The 22861-nt window shown below is 41.1% G+C and overlaps 1 protein-coding gene across 1 annotated transcript in view; it reads left to right on the forward strand.

Moving 5' to 3' along the window:
* The window catches only part of LOC106586912 (integrin alpha-V), an 89813-nt gene that overhangs the window by 65447 nt on the left and 1505 nt on the right, over positions 1 to 22861 (forward strand). The window contains exons 24-29 of the mRNA XM_045707873.1: positions 269 to 374; positions 9678 to 9842; positions 11300 to 11431; positions 13087 to 13200; positions 17546 to 17656; positions 22059 to 22178. Of these exons, the coding sequence (XP_045563829.1) occupies positions 269 to 374; positions 9678 to 9842; positions 11300 to 11431; positions 13087 to 13200; positions 17546 to 17656; positions 22059 to 22178 (748 nt within the window). The remainder of the gene's footprint in view (positions 1 to 268; positions 375 to 9677; positions 9843 to 11299; positions 11432 to 13086; positions 13201 to 17545; positions 17657 to 22058; positions 22179 to 22861) is intronic.

Here is a 22861-nt window from a genome sequence, read left to right on the forward strand (position 1 = left end):
GCTCTAACCCCCCTTCTCTTCTCTTCTTTCTCCCTCTTCTCTTCTCTTCTTATCTCCCTCTTCTCTTCTTCTCTCCCTCTTCTCTTCTCTTCTCTCTCCCTCCCTCCCTCCCTCCCTCCCTCCCTCCCTCCCTCCCTCCCTCCCCTCCCTCCCTCCCTCCTTCTCTCTCCCTCTTCTCTTCTCCCTCCCTCCCTCCCTCCCGCTTCTCTTCTTTCTCCTCTTCCTCCCGCTTCTTCTCTTCTTTCTCCTCTCCCTCTCTCTGCTGTAGGGTGTCCGCCCCAGACCAGGTCTTCCTGCCTGTTGCTAACTGGCAGCCTAAAGAGAACCCTGTCGTAGGAGATGACATCGGCCCACAGATACTGCACGTCTATGAGGTCAGTGTTCTGCTTGATCGTATGACACTGGCTGCATCTGGAGCGGCATCCTATATTTCCTATATAGTGCACTACTTATAACCACGCTGGTCAAAAGTAGTGCACTACATAGGGTGTAGGGTGGCACTCTGTGTCATGACTTTACACCACAACTATGTAATCTGTCATCTTTAGATGCATAGAAACTAGCATACCTGTTTAATGACTGTCTGTTTACTATAGAAACTAACATACCTGTTTAATGACTGTCTGTTTACTATAGAAACTAATATACCTGTTTTATTACTGTCTGTGTTTACTATAGAAACTAATATACCTGTTTATTACTGTCTGTGTTTACTATAGAAACTAACATACCTGTTTAATGACTGTCTGTTTACTATAGAAACTAATATACCTGTTTTATTACTGTCTGTGTTTACTATAGAAACTAACATACCTGTTTATTACTGTCTGTGTTTACTATAGAAACTAACATACCTGTTTTATTACTGTCTGTGTTTACTATAGAAACTAACATACCTGTTTTATTACTGTCTGTGTTTACTATAGAAACTAACATACCTGTTTTATTACTGTCTGTGTTTACTATAGAAACTAACATACCTGTTTTATTACTGTCTGTTTACTATAGAAACTAACATACCTGTTTTATTACTGTCTGTGTTTACTATAGAAACTAACATACCTGTTTTATTACTGTCTGTGTTTACTATAGAAACTAACATACCTGTTTTATTACTGTCTGTGTTTACTATAGAAACTAACATACCTGTTTTATTACTGTCTGTGTTTACTATAGAAACTAACATACCTGTTTTATTACTGTCTGTGTTTACTATAGAAACTAACATACCTGTTTTATTACTGTCTGTTTACTATAGAAACTAACATACCTGTTTTATTACTGTCTGTGTTTACTATAGAAACTAACATACCTGTTTTATTACTGTCTGTGTTTACTATAGAAACTAATATACCTGTTTTATTACTGTCTGTGTTTACTATAGAAACTAATATACCTGTTTTATTACTGTCTGTGTTTACTATAGAAACTAACATACCTGTTTTATTACTGTCTGTTTACTATAGAAACTAACATACCTGTTTTATTACTGTCTGTGTTTACTATAGAAACTAACATACCTGTTTTATTACTGTCTGTGTTTACTATAGAAACTAACATACCTGTTTTATTACTGTCTGTGTTTACTATAGAAACTAACATACCTGTTTTATTACTGTCTGTGTTTACTATAGAAACTAACATACCTGTTTTATTACTGTCTGTGTTTACTATAGAAACTAACATACCTGTTTTATTACTGTCTGTTTACTATAGAAACTAACATACCTGTTTTATTACTGTCTGTGTTTACTATAGAAACTAACATACCTGTTTTATTACTGTCTGTGTTTACTATAGAAACTAATATACCTGTTTTATTACTGTCTGTGTTTACTATAGAAACTAACATACCTGTTTTATTACTGTCTGTGTTTACTATAGAAACTAACATACCTGTTTTATTACTGTCTGTGTTTACTATAGAAACTAACATACCTGTTTAATGACTGTCTGTGTTTACTATAGAAACTAATATACCTGTTTTATTACTGTCTGTGTTTACTATAGAAACTAACATACCTGTTTTATTACTGTCTGTGTTTACTATAGAAACTAACATACCTGTTTAATGACTGTCTGTGTTTACTATAGAAACTAACATACCTGTTTTATTACTGTCTGTGTTTACTATAGAAACTAACATACCTGTTTTATTACTGTCTGTGTTTACTATAGAAACTAACATACCTGTTTTATTACTGTCTGTGTTTACTATAGAAACTAATATACCTGTTTTATTACTGTCTGTGTTTACTATAGAAACTAACATACCTGTTTTATTACTGTCTGTGTTTACTATAGAAACTAACATACCTGTTTTATTACTGTCTGTGTTTACTATAGAAACTAACATACCTGTTTTATTACTGTCTGTGTTTACTATAGAAACTAACATACCTGTTTTATTACTCTGTTTACTATAGAAACTAACATACCTGTTTTATTACTGTCTGTGTTTACTATAGAAACTAACATACCTGTTTTATTACTGTCTGTGTTTACTATAGAAACTAACATACCTGTTTTATTACTGTCTGTGTTTACTATAGAAACTAACATACCTGTTTTATTACTGTCTGTTTACTATAGAAACTAACATACCTGTTTTATTACTGTCTGTGTTTACTATAGAAACTAACATACCTGTTTTATTACTGTCTGTGTTTACTATAGAAACTAACATACCTGTTTTATTACTGTCTGTGTTTACTATAGAAACTAACATACCTGTTTTATTACTGTCTGTGTTTACTATAGAAACTAACATACCTGTTTTATTACTGTCTGTTTACTATAGAAACTAACATACCTGTTTTATTACTGTCTGTGTTTACTATAGAAACTAACATACCTGTTTTATTACTGTCTGTGTTTACTATAGAAACTAACATACCTGTTTTATTACTGTCTGTGTTTACTATAGAAACTAACATACCTGTTTTATTACTGTCTGTGTTTACTATAGAAACTAACATACCTGTTTTATTACTGTCTGTGTTTACTATAGAAACTAACATACCTGTTTTATTACTGTCTGTGTTTACTATAGAAACTAACATACCTGTTTTATTACTGTCTGTGTTTACTATAGAAACTAACATACCTGTTTTATTACTGTCTGTGTTTACTATAGAAACTAACATACCTGTTTTATTACTGTCTGTGTTTACTATAGAAACTAACATACCTGTTTTATTACTGTCTGTGTTTACTATAGAAACTAACATACCTGTTTTATTACTGTCTGTGTTTACTATAGAAACTAACATACCTGTTTTATTACTGTCTGTGTTTACTATAGAAACTAACATACCTGTTTTATTACTGTCTGTGTTTACTATAGAAACTAACATACCTGTTTTATTACTGTCTGTGTTTACTATAGAAACTAACATACCTGTTTTATTACTGTCTGTGTTTACTATAGAAACTAACATACCTGTTTTATTACTGTCTGTGTTTACTATAGAAACTAACATACCTGTTTTATTACTGTCTGTGTTTACTATAGAAACTAACATACCTGTTTTATTACTGTCTGTGTTTACTATAGAAACTAACATACCTGTTTTATTACTGTCTGTGTTTACTATAGAAACTAACATACCTGTTTTATTACTGTCTGTGTTTACTATAGAAACTAACATACCTGTTTTATTACTGTCTGTGTTTACTATAGAAACTAACATACCTGTTTTATTACTGTCTGTGTTTACTATAGAAACTAACATACCTGTTTTATTACTGTCTGTGTTTACTATAGAAACTAACATACCTGTTTTATTACTGTCTGTGTTTACTATAGAAACTAACATACCTGTTTTATTACTGTCTGTGTTTACTATAGAAACTAACATACCTGTTTTATTACTGTCTGTGTTTACTATAGAAACTAACATACCTGTTTTATTACTGTCTGTTTACTATAGAAACTAACATACCTGTTTTATTACTGTCTGTGTTTACTATAGAAACTAACATACCTGTTTTATTACTGTCTGTGTTTACTATAGAAACTAACATACCTGTTTTATTACTGTCTGTGTTTACTATAGAAACTAACATACCTGTTTTATTACTGTCTGTGTTTACTATAGAAACTAACATACCTGTTTTATTACTGTCTGTGTTTACTATAGAAACTAACATACCTGTTTTATTACTGTCTGTGTTTACTATAGAAACTAACATACCTGTTTTATTACTGTCTGTGTTTACTATAGAAACTAACATACCTGTTTTATTACTGTCTGTGTTTACTATAGAAACTAACATACCTGTTTTATTACTGTCTGTGTTTACTATAGAAACTAACATACCTGTTTTATTACTGTCTGTTTTACTATAGAAACTAACATACCTGTTTTATTACTGTCTGTGTTTACTATAGAAACTAACATACCTGTTTTATTACTGTCTGTGTTTACTATAGAAACTAACATACCTGTTTAATTACTGTCTGTGTTTACTATAGAAACTAACATACCTGTTTTATTACTGTCTGTGTTTACTATAGAAACTAACATACCTGTTTTATTACCGTCTGTGTTTACTATAGAAACTAACATACCTGTTTTATTACTGTCTGTGTTTACTATAGAAACTAACATACCTGTTTTATTACTGTCTGTGTTTACTATAGAAACTAACATACCTGTTTTATTACTGTCTGTGTTTACTATAGAAACTAACATACCTGTTTTATTACTGTCTGTGTTTACTATAGAAACTAACATACCTGTTTTATTACTGTCTGTGTTTACTATAGAAACTAACATACCTGTTTTATTACTGTCTGTGTTTACTATAGAAACTAACATACCTGTTTTATTACTGTCTGTGTTTACTATAGAAACTAACATACCTGTTTTATTACTGTCTGTGTTTACTATAGAAACTAACATACCTGTTTTATTACTGTCTGTTTTACTATAGAAACTAATATACCTGTTTTATTACTGTCTGTGTTTACTATAGAAACTAACATACCTGTTTTATTACTGTCTGTGTTTACTATAGAAACTAACATACCTGTTTTATTACTGTCTGTGTTTACTATAGAAACTAACATACCTGTTTTATTACTGTCTGTGTTTACTATAGAAACTAACATACCTGTTTTATTACTGTCTGTGTTTACTATAGAAACTAACATACCTGTTTTATTACTGTCTGTGTTTACTATAGAAACTAACATACCTGTTTTATTACTGTCTGTGTTTACTATAGAAACTAACATACCTGTTTTTTGCAAAAATATTATAACCGGTTTTACGCTTCGTCATTATTGGGTATTGTGTGTAGATTTTTTTTAATGCATTTTAGAATAAGGCTGTAGTGTAACAAAGTGTGGAAAAAGTCAAGGGGTCTGAATACTTTCCGAAGGCTCTGTATATTCGGGCTCTGTCTAACGGCTTGTGCCAGAGGCTCTAGAAAGAGAACAAATAGACTTGGACTTGATGGGATGCCCTTTGTATGGAGAACTGTGGGGTAATAGAATGTTCTGTCTATATGGAGAACTGTGGGGTAATAGAATGTCTATATGGAGAACTGTGGGGTAATAGAATGTTCTGTCTATATGGAGAACTGTGGGGTAATAGAATGTTCTGTCTATATGGAGAACTGTGGGGTAATAGAATGTCTATATGGAGAACTGTGGGGTAATAGAATGTTCTGTCTATATGGAGAACTGTGGGGTAATAGAATGTCTATATGGAGATCTGTGGGGTAATAGAATGTTCTGTCTATATGGAGAACTGTGGGGTAATAGAATGTTCTGTCTATATGGAGAACTGTGGGGTAATAGAATGTCTATATGGAGAACTGTGGGGTAATAGAATGTCCTGTCTGTATGGAGAACTGTGGGGTAATAGAATGTCTATATGGAGAACTGTGGGGTAATAGAATGTCCTGTCTGTATGGAGAACTGTGGGGTAATAGAATGTCCTGTCTATATGGAGAACTGTGGGGTAATAGAATGTCTATATGGAGAACTGTGGGGTAATAGAATGTCTATATGGAGAACTGTGGGGTAATAGAATGTCCTGTCTGTATGGAGAACTGTGGGGTAATAGAATGTCTATATGGAGAACTGTGGGGTAATAGAATGTCTATATGGAGAACTGTGGGGTAATAGAATGTCCTGTCTGTATGGAGAACTGTGGGGTAATAGAATGTCTATATGGAGAACTGTGGGGTAATAGAATGTCTATATGGAGAACTGTGGGGTAATAGAATGTCCTGTCTGTATGGAGAACTGTGGGGTAATAGAATGTTCTGTCTGTATGGAGAACTGTGGGGTAATAGAATATCCTGTCTATATGGAGAACTGTGGGGTAATAGAATGTCCTGTCTATATGGAGAACTGTGGGGTAATAGAATGTCCTGTCTATATGGAGAACTGTGGGGTAATAGAATATCCTGTCTATATGGAGAACTGTGGGGTAATAGAATGTCCTGTCTATATGGAGAACTGTGGGGTAATAGAATGTCCTGTCTATATGGAGAACTGTGGGGTAATAGAATGTCCTGTCTATATGGAGAACTGTGGGGTAATAGAATGTCCTGTCTGTATGGAGAACTGTGGGGTAATAGAATGTCTATATGGAGAACTGTGGGGTAATAGAATGTCTATATGGAGAACTGTGGGGTAATAGAATGTCCTGTCTGTATGGAGAACTGTGGGGTAATAGAATGTTCTGTCTGTATGGAGAACTTTGGGGTAATAGAATGTCTATATGGAGAACTGTGGGGTAATAGAATGTTCTGTCTATATGGAGAACCGTGGGGTAATAGAATGTCCTGTCTATATGGAGAACTGTGGGGTAATAGAATGTCCTGTCTATATGGAGAACTGTGGGGTAATAGAATGTCCTGTCTATATGGAGAACTGTGGGGTAATAGAATGTCCTGTCTGTATGGAGAACTGTGGGGTAATAGAATGTCCTGTCTATATGGAGAACTGTGGGGTAATAGAATGTCCCGTCTGTATGGAGAACTGTGGGGTAATAGAATGTCCTGTCTATATGGAGAACTGTGGGGTAATAGAATGTCCTGTCTATATGGAGAACTGTGGGGTAATAGAATGGCCTGTCTATATGGAGAACTGTGGGGTAATAGAATGTCCTGTCTATATGGAGAACTGTGGGGTAATAGAATGTCCTGTCTATATGGAGAACTGTGGGGTAATAGAATGTTCTGTCTATATGGAGAACTGTGGGGTAATAGAATGTCCCGTGTATATGGAGAACTGTGGGGTAATAGAATGTCCTGTCTATATGGAGAACTGTGGGGTAATAGAATGTTCTGTCTATATGGAGAACTGTGGGGTAATAGAATGTCCTGTCTATATGGAGAACTGTGGGGTAATAGAATGTCCTGTCTATATGGAGAACTGTGGGGTAATAGAATGTCCTGTCTATATGGAGAACTGTGGGGTAATAGAATGTCCTGTCTATATGGAGAACTGTGGGGTAATAGAATGTCCTGTCTATATGGAGAACTGTGGGGTAATAGAATGTCCTGTCTATATGGAGAACTGTGGGGTAATAGAATGTTCTGTCTATATGGAGAACTGTGGGGTAATAGAATGTTCTGTCTATATGGAGAACTGTGGGGTAATAGAATGTCCCGTGTATATGGAGAACTGTGGGGTAATAGAATGTCCCGTGTATATGGAGAACTGTGGGGTAATAGAATGTCCTGTCTATATGGAGAACTGTGGGGTAATAGAATGTTCTGTCTATATGGAGAACTGTGGGGTAATAGAATGTCCTGTCTATATGGAGAACTGTGGGGTAATAGAATGTCCTGTCTATATGGAGAACTGTGGGGTAATAGAATGTCCTGTCTATATGGAGAACTGTGGGGTAATAGAATGTCCTGTCTATATGGAGAACTGTGGGGTAATTGAATGTCCCGTCTATATGGAGAACTGTGGGGTAATAGAATGTCCTGTCTATATGGAGAACTGTGGGGTAATAGAATGTCCTGTCTATATGGAGAACTGTGGGGTAATAGAATGTCCTGTCTATATGGAGAACTGTGGGGTAATAGAATGTCCTGTCTATATGGAGAACTGTGGGGTAATAGAATGTCCTGTCTATATGGAGAACTGTGGGGTAATAGAATGTCCTGTCTATATGGAGAACTGTGGGGTAATAGAATGTTCTGTCTATATGGAGAACTGTGGGGTAATATAATGTTCTGTCTATATGGAGAACTGTGGGGTAATAGAATGTCCCGTGTATATGGAGAACTGTGGGGTAATAGAATGTCCTGTCTATATGGAGAACTGTGGGGTAATAGAATGTCCTGTCTATATGGAGAACTGTGGGGTAATAGAATGTCCTGTCTATATGGAGAACTGTGGGGTAATAGAATGTTCTGTCTATATGGAGAACTGTGGGGTAATAGAATGTCCTGTCTGTATGGAGAACTGTGGGGTAATAGAATGTCTATATGGAGAACTGTGGGGTAATAGAATGTTCTGTCTATATGGAGAACTGTGGGGTAATAGAATGTCCTGTCTATATGGAGAACTGTGGGGTAATAGAATGTCCCGTCTATATGGAGAACTGTGGGGCAATAGAATGTTCTGTCTATATGGAGAACTGTGGGGTAATAGAATGTCCTGTCTGTATGGAGAACTGTGGGGTAATAGAATGTCTATATGGAGAACTGTGGGGTAATAGAATGTTCTGTCTATATGGAGAACTGTGGGGTAATAGAATGTCCTGTCTATATGGAGAACTGTGGGGTAATAGAATGTCCTGTCTATATGGAGAACTGTGGGGTAATAGAATGTTCTGTCTATATGGAGAACTGTGGGGTAATAGAATGTTCCGTCTATATGGAGAACTGTGGGGTAATAGAATGTCCCGTGTATATGGAGAACTGTGGGGTAATAGAATGTCCCGTCTATATGGAGAACTGTGGGGTAATAGAATGTCCCGTCTATATGGAGAACTGTGGGGAAATAGAATGTCCTGTCTATATGGAGAACTGTGGGGTAATAGAATGTTCTGTCTATATGGAGAACTGTGGGGTAATAGAATGTTCTGTCTATATGGAGAACTGTGGGGTAATAGAATGTTCTGTCTATATGGAGAACTGTGGGGTAATAGAATGTCCCGTCTATATGGAGAACTGTGGGGTAATAGAATGTCTATATGGAGAACTGTGGAGTAATAGAATGTTCTGTCTATATGGAGAACTGTGGGGTAATAGAATGTCTATATGGAGAACTGTGGGGTAATAGAATGTCCTGTCTATATGGAGAACTGTGGGGTAATAGAATGTCCCGTCTATATGGAGAACTGTGGGGTAATAGAATGTTCTGTCTATATGGAGAACTGTGGGGTAATAGAATGTCCTGTCTGTATGGAGAACTGTGGGGTAATAGAATGTCCCGTCTATATGGAGAACTGTGGGGTAATAGATTGTCCCGTCTGTATCCAAGCAGCTGGGTTTGAGTGTAAGGTGCGCATCATGTGGATAAAATAATTGCCAAAATACAAAGTGTTTCAATACAGCCCATAAATCATTGAGGGAAATGTTTCTAAACCTAGCTGAACAGCTCTCCTACTATAATCATCATGAAGTCAGGGAAGATTATTATAATTTTTTTACGTGGTACATGTTGTTACTACAAAACGGTGTTGTTTCTGTTCCAGTTGCGTAACAGAGGTCCCAGTACCTTCAGCAAGGCCATGCTGGACATCGAGTGGCCCTACAGGTTCAACAACGGCTCTCTACTCTACATCACTAAACTAGAGGTGGACGGAGACGGAGGAATGAACTGCAGTACAGACATGGAGATCAACCCACTCAATGTCTCAGTACGTCATAGTATCCTCTCTACCTTTCTCTCTTATTCAGCCCAGACACTTTTCCTGCGTCTGTCCTTTCTTGAAATTGGTACCTTCATGGATTTGAAAGAACTGGTAGAGGAAACTCACTAGTCTAGCCCATGAAAGAACTGGTAGAGGAAACTCTAGTCTAGCCCATGAAAGAACTGGTAGAGGAAACTCTAGTCTAGCCCATGAAAGAACTGGTAGAGGAAACTCTCTAGTCTAGCCCATGAAAGAACTGGTAGAGGAAACTCTAGTCTAGCCCATGAAAGAACTGGTAGAGGAAACTCTAGTGTAGCCCATGAAAGTACTGGTAGAGGAAACTCTAGTCTAGCCCATGAAAGAACTGGTAGAGGAAACTCACTAGTCTATCCCATGAAAGAACTGGTAGAGGAAACTCAATAGTCTATCCCATGAAAGAACTGGTAGAGGAAACTCTAGTCTAGCCCATGAAAGAACTGGTAGAGGAAACTCTAGTCTAGCCCATGAAAGAACTGGTAGAGGAAACTCTAGTCTAGCCCATGAAAGAACTGGTAGAGGAAACTCACTAGTCTATCCCATGAAAGAACTGGTAGAGGAAACTCACTAGTCTATCCCATGAAAGAACTGGTAGAGGAAACTCTAGTCTAGCCCATGAAAGAACTGGTAGAGGAAACTCTAGTCTAGCCCATGAAAGTACTGGTAGAGGAAACTCTAGTCTAGCCCATGAAAGTACTGGTAGAGGAAACTCACTAGTCTAGCCCATGAAAGAACTGGTAGAGGAAACTCTAGTCTAGCCCATGAAAGAACTGGTAGAGGAAACTCTCTAGTCTAGCCCATGAAAGAACTGGTAGAGGAAACTCTCTAGTCTAGCCCATGAAAGAACTGGTAGAGGAAACTCTCTAGTCTAGCCCATGAAAGTACTGGTAGAGGAAACTCTCTAGTCTAGCCCATGAAAGAACTGGTAGAGGAAACTCTAGTCTAGCCCATGAAAGAACTGGTAGAGGAAACTCTCTAGTCTAGCCCATGAAAGAACTGGTAGAGGAAACTCTCTAGTCTAGCCCATGAAAGAACTGGTAGAGGAAACTCTAGTCTAGCCCATGAAAGAACTGGTAGAGGAAACTCTCTAGTCTAGCCCATGAAAGAACTGGTAGAGGAAACTCTAGTCTAGCCCATGAAAGAACTGGTAGAGGAAACTCTAGTCTAGCCCATGAAAGAACTGGTAGAGGAAAATCTCTAGTCTAGCCCATGAAAGAACTGGTAGAGGAAACTCTCTAGTCTATCCCATGAAATAACTGGTAGAGGAAACTCTAGTCTAGCCCATGTTAACGCCAATCCAACACTTAAATGTGGTGAAAACTATATGAGTGCACAATACGGTAGCAAGGACAAATTATTAGGATGTTATTCTCTCTGTGGTAAAGAATACAAGTTAAAAGGGTGTTTTTCCTCTCTGTCTCTTCTAGAACCCTCTATCTGGAGAGAAGAACATCACCTCTCCGAGTGGAGGAGGAGACGGGACAGAGGGGAGGAACAGGAAGCATGTTCACCGCAGAGAGCTGGAGAGGAAGGAGATGGAGGGAGACCTGGAAACTCTGGTACCGTCTCTACACCTCCAGAGTTGGGGCCAATTTTCATCATTGAAAAACAATGGGAATTTCAGTTTACATCCTGAATTGACTCTAAACAAATCGTACAGTACCAACTAAACTCAGCAACAACAAAAAAAGAAACATTCCTTTTTCAGGACCCTGTCTTTGAAATATAATTAGTAACAATCTAAATAACTTCACAGAGCTTCATAGTAAAGTGTTTAAACACTGTTTCCCCATGCTTGTTCAATGAACCATAAACAATTAATGAACATGCACCTGTGGAACGGTCGTTAAGACACTAACAGCTTACAGACGGTAGGCAATTAAAGGTCACAGTTATGAAAACTTGGGACACTAAAGAGGCCTTTCTACTGACTCTGAAAAACACCAAAAGAAAGATGCCCAGGGTCCCTGCTCATCTGCGTGAACGTGCCTTAGGCATGCTGCGAGGAGGCATGAGGACTGCAGATGTGGCCAGGGCAATAAATTGCAATGTCCGTACTGTGAGACGCCTAAGACAGCGCTACAGGGAGACAGGACTGACAGCTGATCGTCCTCGCAGTGGCAGACCACGTGTAACAACACCTGCACAGGATCGGTACTTCCGAACATCACACCTGCGGGACAGGTACAGGATGGCAGCAGCAACTGCCCGAGTTACACCAGGAACGCACAATCCCTCCATCAGTGCTCAGACTGTGTGCAATAGGCTGAGAGAGGCTGGACTGAGAGCTTGTAGGCCTGATGTAAGGCAAATCCTCACCAGACATCACCAGCAACAACGTTGCACAAACCCACCGTCGCTGGACTAGACAGGACTGGCAAAAACTGCTCTTCACTGACGAGTCGCGGTTTTGTCTCACCAGGGGTGATGGTCGGATTTGCGTTTATCATCGAAGGAATGAGCATTACACCGAGGCCTGTACTCTGGAGCGGGATCAATTTGGAGGTGGAGGGTCCGTCATGGTCTGGGGCGGTGTGTCACAGCATTATCGGACTAAGCTTGTTGTCATTGCAGGCAATCTCAACGCTGTGCGTTACAGGGAAGACATCCTCCTCCCTCATGTGGTACCCTTCCTGCAGGCTCATCCTGACATGACCCTCCAGCATGACAATGCCACCAGCCATACTGCTCGTTCTGTGTGTGATTTCCTGCAAGACAGGAATGTCAGTGTTCTGCCATGGCCAGCGAAGAGCCCGGATCTCAATCCCATTGAGCACGTCTGGGACCTGTTGGATCGGAGGGTGAGGGCTAGGGCCATTCCTCCCAGAAATGTCAGTGAATTTGCAGGTGCCTTGGTGGAAGAGTGGGGTAACATCTCATAGCAAGAACTGGCAAATCTGGTGCAGTCCATGAGGAGGAGATGCACTGCAGTACTTAATGCAGCTGGTGGCCACACCAGATACTGACTGTTACTTTTGATTTTGATCCCCCCCTTTGTTCAGGGACACGTTATTCCATTTCTGTTAGTCACATGTCTGTGGAACTTGTTCAGTTTATGTCTCAGTTGTTGAATCTTATGTTCATACAAATATTTACACATGTTAAGTTTGCTGGAAATAAACGCAGTTGACAGTGAGAGGACGTTTCTTTTTTTTTGCTGAGTTTACATAGATGGAGGAGATCAGTGATTGTATGTGTGTGTGTCTTCTGTCAGGACTGTTCCAAGGTCCAGTGTTTGAAGATCCGGTGTCAGGTGGGCCGTGTGGAGAGAGGTCAGAGTGCTATCCTCTACATCCACTCCAGGCTGGGGGTGGCCACCTTCCTCAAGGTGAGACTCCTGTCTGTTATGCTCCTGAGGTTATATACAGTACTGGCTTGGTGTCCTAGGTTATATACAGTACTAGCCTGGTGTCCTAGGTTATATACAGTACTAGCCTGGTGTCCTAGGTTATATACAGTACTTGCCTGGTGTCCTAGGTTATATACAGTACTGGCCTGGTGTCCTAGGTTATATACAGTACTAGCCTGGTGTCCTAGGTTATATACAGTACTAGCCTGGTGTCCTAGGTTATATACAGTACTGGCCTGGTGTCCTAGGTTATATACAGTACTGGCCTGGTGTCCTAGGTTATATACAGTACTAGCCTGGTGTCCCAGGTTATATACAGTACTGGCCTGGTGTCCTAGGTTATATACAGTACTGGCCTGGTGTCCTAGGTTATATACAGTACTAGCCTGGTGTCCTAGGTTATATACAGTACTGGCCTGGTGTCCTAGGTTATATACAGTACTAGCCTGGTGTCCTAGGTTATATACAGTACTGGCCTGGTGTCCTAGGTTATATACAGTACTAGCCTGGTGTCCCAGGTTATATACAGTACTAGCCTGGTGTCCTAGGTTATATACAGTACTGGCCTGGTGTCCTAGGTTATATACAGTACTAGCCTGGTGTCCTAGGTTATATACAGTACTAGCCTGGTGTCCTAGGTTATATACAGTACTGGCCTGGTGTCCTAGGTTATATTACAGTTACTTTTAGTCATTTAGCAGACGCTCTTATCCAGGCATTACAATTGGTGTCCTATAATATACAGTACACCACCTAGTGCATCTATCTTAGGGGGTTAGAAGATTACTTTATCCTATCCCAGGTATTCCTTGAAGAGGTGGGTTTCAGGTGTCTCCAGGTGGTGATTGACTCCGCTGTCCTGGCGTCGTGGGGTGTATTGGGGTGCAGTACTGGCCTGGTGTCCTAGGTTATATACAGTACTAGCCTGGTGTCCTAGGTTATATACAGTACTAGCCTGGTGTCCTAGGTTATATACAGTACTGGCCTGGTGTCCTAGGTTATATACAGTACTAGTCTGGTGTCCTAGGTTATATACAGTACTAGTCTGGTGTCCTAGGTTATATACAGTACTGGCCTGGTGTCCTAGGTTATATACAGTACTGGCTTGGTGTCCTAGGTTATATACAGTACTTGCCTGGTGTCCTAGGTTATATACAGTACTGGCCTGGTGTCCTAGGTTATATACAGTACTGGCTTGGTGTCCTAGGTTATATACAGTACTAGCCTGGTGTCCTAGGTTATATACAGTACTGGCCTGGTGTCCTAGGTTATATACAGTACTAGCCTGGTGTCCTAGGTTATATACAGTACTGGCCTGGTGTCCTAGGTTATATACAGTACTAGCCTGGTGTCCTAGGTTATATACAGTACTAGCCTGGTGTCCTAGGTTATATACAGTACTAGTCTGGTGTCCTAGGTTATATACAGTACTAGCCTGGTGTCCTAGGTTATATACAGTACTAGCCTGGTGTCCTAGGTTATATACAGTACTAGCCTGGTGTCCTAGGTTATATACAGTACTAGCCTGGTGTCCTAGGTTATATACAGTACTGGCCTGGTGTCCTAGGTTATATACAGTACTAGCCTGGTGTCCTAGGTTATATACAGTACTAGCCTGGTGTCCTAGGTTATATACAGTACTAGCCTGGTGTCCTAGGTTATATACAGTACTAGCCTGGTGTCCTAGGTTATATACAGTACTAGCCTGGTGTCCCAGGTTATATACAGTACTGGCCTGGTGTCCTAGGTTATATACAGTACTAGCCTGGTGTCCTAGGTTATATACAGTACTGGCCTGGTGTCCTAGGTTATATACAGTACTAGCCTGGTGTCCTAGGTTATATACAGTACTAGCCTGGTGTCCTAGGTTATATACAGTACTAGCCTGGTGTCCTAGGTTATATACAGTACTAGCCTGGTGTCCTAGGTTATATACAGTACTGGCTTGGTGTCCTAGGTTATATACAGTACTGGCCTGGTGTCCTAGGTTATATACAGTACTAGCCTGGTGTCCCAGGTTATATACAGTACTGGCCTGGTGTCCTAGGTTATATACAGTACTAGTCTGGTGTCCTAGTTTATATACAGTACTAGCCTGGTGTCCTAGGTTATATACAGTACTAGCCTGGTGTCCTAGGTTATATACAGTACTAGCCTGGTGTCCTAGGTTATATACAGTACTAGCCTGGTGTCCTAGGTTATATACAGTACTAGCCTGGTGTCCTAGGTTATATACAGTACTGGCCTGGTGTCCTAGGTTATATACAGTACTAGCCTGGTGTCCTAGGTTATATACAGTACTGGCCTGGTGTCCTAGGTTATATACAGTACTAGCCTGGTGTCCTAGGTTATATACAGTACTAGCCTGGTGTCCTAGGTTATATACAGTACTGGCTTGGTGTCCTAGGTTATATACAGTACTGGCCTGGTGTCCTAGGTTATATACAGTACTAGCCTGGTGTCCTAGGTTATATACAGTACTAGCCTGGTGTCCTAGGTTATATACAGTACTAGCCTGGTGTCCTAGGTTATATACAGTACTAGCCTGGTGTCCTAGGTTATATACAGTACTGGCCTGGTGTCCTAGGTTATATACAGTACTGGCCTGGTGTCCTAGGTTATATACAGTACTAGCCTGGTGTCCTAGGTTATATACAGTACTAGCCTGGTGTCCTAGGTTATATACAGTACTGGCCTGGTGTCCTAGGTTATATACAGTACTAGCCTGGTGTCCTAGGTTATATACAGTACTGGCCTGGTGTCCTAGGTTATATACAGTACTAGCCTGGTGTCCTAGGTTATATACAGTACTAGCCTGGTGTCCTAGGTTATATACAGTACTGGCCTGGTGTCCTAGGTTATATACAGTACTGGCCTGGTGTCCTAGGTTATATACAGTACTAGCCTGGTGTCCTAGGTTATATACAGTACTGGCCTGGTGTCCTAGGTTATATACAGTACTAGCTTGGTGTCCTAGGTTATATACAGTACTAGCCTGGTGTCCTAGGTTATATACAGTACTAGCCTGGTGTCCTAGGTTATATACAGTACTAGCTTGGTGTCCTAGGTTATATACAGTACTAGCCTGGTGTCCTAGGTTATATACAGTACTAGCCTGGTGTCCTAGGTTATATACAGTACTAGCCTGGTGTCCTAGGTTATATACAGTACTAGCCTGGTGTCCCAGGTTATATACAGTACTAGCCTGGTGTCCTAGGTTATATACAGTACTAGTCTGGTGTCCCAGGTTATATACAGTACTAGCCTGGTGTCCTAGGTTATATACAGTACTAGCCTGGTGTCCTAGGTTATATACAGTACTGGCCTGGTGTCCTAGGTTATATACAGTACTAGTCTGGTGTCCTAGGTTATATACAGTACTAGCCTGGTGTCCCAGGTTATATACAGTACTAGTCTGGTGTCCCAGGTTATATACAGTACTAGCCTGGTGTCCCAGGTTATATACAGTACTAGCCTGGTGTCCTAGGTTATATACAGTACTGGCTTGGTGTCCTAGGTTATATACAGTACTAGCCTGGTGTCCTAGGTTATATACAGTACTAGCCTGGTGTCCTAGGTTATATACAGTACTAGCCTGGTGTCCTAGGTTATATACAGTACTAGCCTGGTGTCCTAGGTTATATACAGTACTAGCTTGGTGTCCTAGGTTATATACAGTACTAGCTTGGTGTCCTAGGTTATATACAGTACTAGCCTGGTGTCCTAGGTTATATACAGTACTAGCCTGGTGTCCCAGATGTGTTTGTGCTGTATCATACATCCACTCCAGACTGGGGGTGGCCACCTGTTTGAAGACATTTTGTCCTAATGAACACAAACCTGGTTGGAGCATACTGTATGCATGGTATGCGCTGTACAGGTTAGGGCTCCCGAGTGGAACAGCGATCTAAGGCACTGCATTACAGTGCTAGAGGCGTCACTACAGAACCTGGTTCGATCCCGGGCTGTATCACAACCGGCCGTGATTGAGAGTCCCATAGGGCTGGCGCACAATTGGCCCAGCGTTGTCCGGTTTTGACCGGTGTAGGCCGTCATTGTAAATAAGAATTTGTTCTTAACTGACTTGCCTTGTTTAAATAAAGTAAAAAATATAGTCGCCTGGTGGTCCTAGATCATGGTAAATGATGACAACCGTAGGAGTTGGCAAGACTGGACTGGGACCACTCGGCTAGCTACATGGGACAAAACTAGGAAAGCTTACTATGTTGACTACCTTTTTTGTTTTTGTTTTTGAAAACGACACAATGTCTCCCGAACCGTGATGATGAGAGGTACAGTAGAGTGTGTTTCTCTTTTCGTCCAGACTGAGAGCCAGAACCGTTCGTTCACCGTGAGATCTTCCGCTTCCTTCAGCGTCATAGAGATGCCTTATAACAAGAACCTGTTGCCAGAGCTGCCCTCCAACACTACTACGGTGAGTCACATGAAGCCATCATAAACCAGGTCTGTATCTAAAATGACTGCAGCCATTATATATATCACACTACTGTTGACCAGAGCCCGTAGGGCAAGGTTCCTCAATAGGGCATGAGGGGAAGAAAATAAATGTGTGTGTGTATATATATATATATATATATATATATATACACACATACACACACACACACTGAGTGTACAAAATATTAGGAACACCTGCTCTTTCCATGACAAGACTGACCAGGTGAATCCAGGTGATAGATATGATCCCTTGTTGATGTCACTTGTTAAATCCACTTCAATCAGTGTAGATGAAGGAGAGGAGACATGTTAAATAAGGATTTTAGACAGCTGAGACATGGATTGTGTATGTGTGCCATTCAGAGGGTGAATGGGGAAGACTAAATATTTAAGTGCCTTTGAACGGGGGATGGTAGTAGGGAGCAGGCACACCGGTTTGTGTCAAGAACTGCAACGATGCTGGGTTTTTCACGCTCAACAGTTTCCAGTGTGTATCAAGAATGGTCCACCACCCAAAGGACATCCAGCCAACTTGACACAACTGTGAGAAGCATTGGAGTCAACATGGACCAGCATCCCTGTGGAACGCTTTAACACCTTGTAGAGTCCATGCGCCGATGAATTGAGGCTTTTCTGAGGGCAAAGGGCGTGCAATTTAATATTAATATTAATATTTTGTACACTCGGTGCATTTTCTATTATATCATTTTATTTCTTGGACATAAGACTACAATTACCAAGTAATCAAAATGATTATAATTTAGGAAATCTGTTCCCAAGTATTCCCACGCACAAATAGAGGCATATGTGAACGTGTACCAACGTTATCAAGGGTTTGAAATTATTCCGTTTTTCTCAAATTCTATATCTGTTTGGGATTCTTGCGGTCAGTTTGCAGCTTTCAAATGATTCACGACTATGTGTTCTGACCATCCGCTCGAAGGAAAAATCTGCCCACTGCTGAATGTTATTGGGGGACTCCTGCCATAGGGTCCTGAATGGTTTGTTGTGGCTGGCTGGCTGGCTGGCTCGAGGGCCCTGGGTCTGTACCCGCCCTGTGCAACTGGGTCCTGGCCTTTCTGACTGGCTTCCCCCTTTTTCCTCCAAACATAACAATGGCCAAGGTAGGCAACAGCACCTCCACTACGCTGATCCTTAACACGGGGGTCCCACAAGGGTGTGTGCTCAGCCCCATCCTGTACTCCCTCTTCACCCATGACTGCGTGATCTCAAATGCCTCCAACTCAATCATCAAGTTTGCAGACAACACAACAGTTGTAGGCCTGATGACGAGAAAGCCTTCAGGAGGTGAGAGCCCTGGCGGAGTGGTGCCAGGAAAATAACCTCTCCCTCAACAAAATGATCGTGGACTTCAGGAGACAGCAGAGGGAGCATCGACGGGCCGCAGTGGAGAGGGTAGAAAGCTTCGAGTTCCTCAGTGTAGACATCACTGACCACCTGAAATGGTCCACCCACAGAGACAGTGTGGTCAAGAAGGCACAACAGTGTGGTCAGACTGTATCACCGCCTGGTATGGCAACTGTACCATGCGCAACCTCAGGGCTCTCCAGAGGGGGGTGCGGTCTGCCCAATGCATCACCGGGGGCAAACTGCCTGCCCTCCAGGACATCTACACCACCCGGTGTCACAGGAAGGTCAAGAAGATCATCAAGGACCTCAGCCACCCCGAGCCACGGCCTGTTCACCCCTCTACCATCTAGAAGATCATCAAGGACCTCAGCCACCCCGAGCCACGGCCTGTTCACCCCTCTACCATCTAGAAGATCATCAAGGACCTCAGCCACCCCGAGCCACGGCCTGTTCACCCCGCTACAATCTAAAAGGCGGAGACCGTACAGGTGCTGCAAAGCTGGGACTGAGAGACTGATAAACAGCTTTTATCTCAAGGCCATCAGACTGTTAAACATTTACCTCTAGCCGGCCTCCGCCCAGCACCCTACCCTGAACTTTAGTCACTGGTACTAGCCAGCTACCACTCGGTACTCTGCCCTGCGACTTAGAGACTGCTGCCCTATGTACATAAACATGGAACATTGGTCACTTTAATAATGTTTACATACTGTTTTACCCACTTCATATATATATACTGTATTCCAGTCATGGTTCATCCTATATAACTACTGCTGTCCACTTCATATGTATATACTGTATTCTAGTCCTGGTTCATCCTATATAACTACTGCTGTCCACTTCATATGTATATACTGTATTTTAGTCCTGGTTCATCCTATATAACTACTGCTGTCTACTTCATATGTATATACTGTATTCTAGTCATGGTTCATCCTATATAACTACTGCTGTCTACTTCATATGTATATACTGTATTCTAGTCATGGTTCATCATATATAACTACTGCTGTCCACTTCATATATATATACTGTGTTCTAGTCATGGTTCATCATATATAACTACTGCTGTCCACTTCATATATATATATATATACAGTGAGGAAGTATTTGATCCCCTGCTGATTTTGTACGTTTGCCCACTGACAAAGAAATGATCAGTCTATAATTTTAATGGTAGGTTTATTTGAACAGTGAGAGACAGAATAACAAAAAAAACGCATGTCAAAAATGTTATAAATTGATTTGCATTTTAATGAGGGAAATAAGTATTTGACCCCTCTGCAAAACATGACTTAGTACTTGGTGGCAAAACCCTTGTTGGCAATCACAGAGGTCAGACGTTTCTTGTAGTTGGCCACCAGGTTTGCACACATCTCAGGAGGAAAATTATAGACTAATCATTTCTTTGTCAGTGGGCAAGAAAGTATTCAGACCCCTTGACTTTTTCCACATTTTACTACAATACAGCCTTAATATTCTAAAATGGATAAAATTGGTTTTTTTCCTCATCAATCTACACACAATATGCTGTAATGACAAACTAAAAACAGTTTTTTTTAAATGTTTACTAATTTATTTTAGTTGTTTTTTGCAATAATACATTTACATAAGTATTCAGACCCTTTACTCACTGCTTTGTTGAAGCACCTTTGGCAGTGATTACAGCCTTGATTCTTCTTGGGTATGATCCTACAAGCTTGGCACATCTGTATTTGGGGAGTTTCTCCCATTCTTATCTGCAGATCCTCTCAAGCTCTGTCAGGTTGGATGGGGAGCATCGCTGCACTGCTATTTTCAGGTCCCCAGAGATGTTTGATCGGGTTCAAGACCGGGCTCTGGCTGGGCCAATCTAGGACATTCAGAGACTTGTCCCAAAGCCACTCCTGCATTGTCTTGGCTGTGTGCTTAGGGTCGTTGTCCTGTTGGAAGGTGAACCTTTGCCCTAGTCTGAGGTCCTGAGCACTCTGGGGCAGGTTTTCATCGAGGATCTCTCTGTACTTTGCTCCGTTCATCTTTGCCTCGATCCTGACTAGTCTACCAGTCCCTTCCGCTGAAAAACATCCCCACAGCCTGATGCTGCCACCACCATGCTTCACCGTAGGGATGGTTCCAGGTTTCCTTCAGATGTGACGCTTGGCATTCAGGCCAAATAATTCAATCTTGGTTTCATCAGACCAGAGAATCTTGTTTCTCATGGTCTGATTCCTTTAGGTGCCTTTTGGCAAACTCCAAGCGGGCTGTCGTGCCTTTTACTGAAGAGTGGCATCCGTCTGGCCACTCTACCATAAAGGGCTGATTGGTGGAGTGCTGTAGAGATGGTTGTCCTCTCCCATCTCTACAGAGGTACTCTGGGGCTCTGTCAGAGTGACCATCAGGTTCTTGGTCACCTCCCTGACCCAGGCATTTCTCCCCCGATTGCTCAGTTTGGCCGGGCGGCCAGCTCTAGGAAGAGTCTTGTTGGTTCCAAACTTCTTCCATTTAAGAATGATGGAGGCCACTGTGTTCTTGGGGACCTTCAATGCTGCAGACATTTTTTGGTACGCTTCGCCAGATCTGTGAACAGGTCAGGGTTCCATAGCCGCAGGCAGAACAGTTGAAACTGGAGCAGCAGCACGGCCAGGTGGACTGGGGACAGCAAGGAGTCATCATACCAGGTAGTCCTGAGGCATGGTCCTAGGGCTACACTTGCATTGCTTGCTGTTGTGGCTGGTAATATAATTGGGGGCCCTGCCATAGGCTCCTGAATGGTTTGTTGTGGCTGGTAATATAATTGGGGGCCCTGCCATAGGCTCCTGAATGGTTTGTTGTGGCTGGTAATATAATTGGGGGGCCCTGCCATAGGCTCCTGAATGGTTTGTTGTGGCTGGTAATATAATTGGGGGCCCTGCCATAGGCTCCTGAATGGTTTGTTGTGGCTGGTAATATAATTGGGGGTCCTGAATGGTTTTGTCTCATTGTGTATCATATTCTATATGTATTATAAACCCTGTGATTATATCTTCCAGGTGAGTATGTCAGTGATCTGGGTGAAATCTGAATCTGAACCGGTCCCTTGGTGGGTAGTGGCCCTGGCCCTGATCGCTGGACTACTGCTGCTGGCTTTGCTTATCTTCGTCATGTACAAGGTACACACACACACACACACAACCATGCCAATGATAGATTCCAATCTGTCGTTTTTCTCTCCACTCTCCTGGGCTCTTCCAACCATTACTGTATCTAAAACCTCTCCTTACCTCCCACTTGATGTGACAGAAGGGACCAGTTTCCTCCATTACTGTATCTAAAAACCAATGTCTTCTCTTTACCACCCTCTGACAGAAGTGACCAGCTGAAAGCCTAATAATGAGCTTCCGCCATATTGTTTTCACCTGTCAAGTCCTTTCTTTCAAACCATTTTATTTAACGGTTGCAATTCACCAATGACAAAAATATAACATACACTCCCCTCTGTGTTTATCTGGACAGTGAAGAGAAAAATGCGTGTCTGTCTGGATTTGAGGCAACAGTACAGAATGTCACCTTTATTTATATATATATATATATATATATATTTCACCGTTATGAAATTAAAGCAATTTATGTATCTAGTCGTCGTCGTCCCCCCCCCCATTTTAAAGGTGTCATAGTCAAAAGTTGAGTATTTGGTCCCATATTCTTAGCACGCAATGACTACATCAAGCTGGTGACTCTACAAACTGGTTGGATGTATTTGCATCATATTGTTCCAATAGAAATGAATAATGTAATTTTGTAAGAATATAATGTTTCTGAACACTACATCAATAAATGATACCCCCCAAAACAT

Source organism: Salmo salar, chromosome ssa25, assembly GCF_905237065.1.
Source record: "Salmo salar chromosome ssa25, Ssal_v3.1, whole genome shotgun sequence".
NCBI classification, from domain to species: domain Eukaryota; kingdom Metazoa; phylum Chordata; class Actinopteri; order Salmoniformes; family Salmonidae; genus Salmo; species Salmo salar.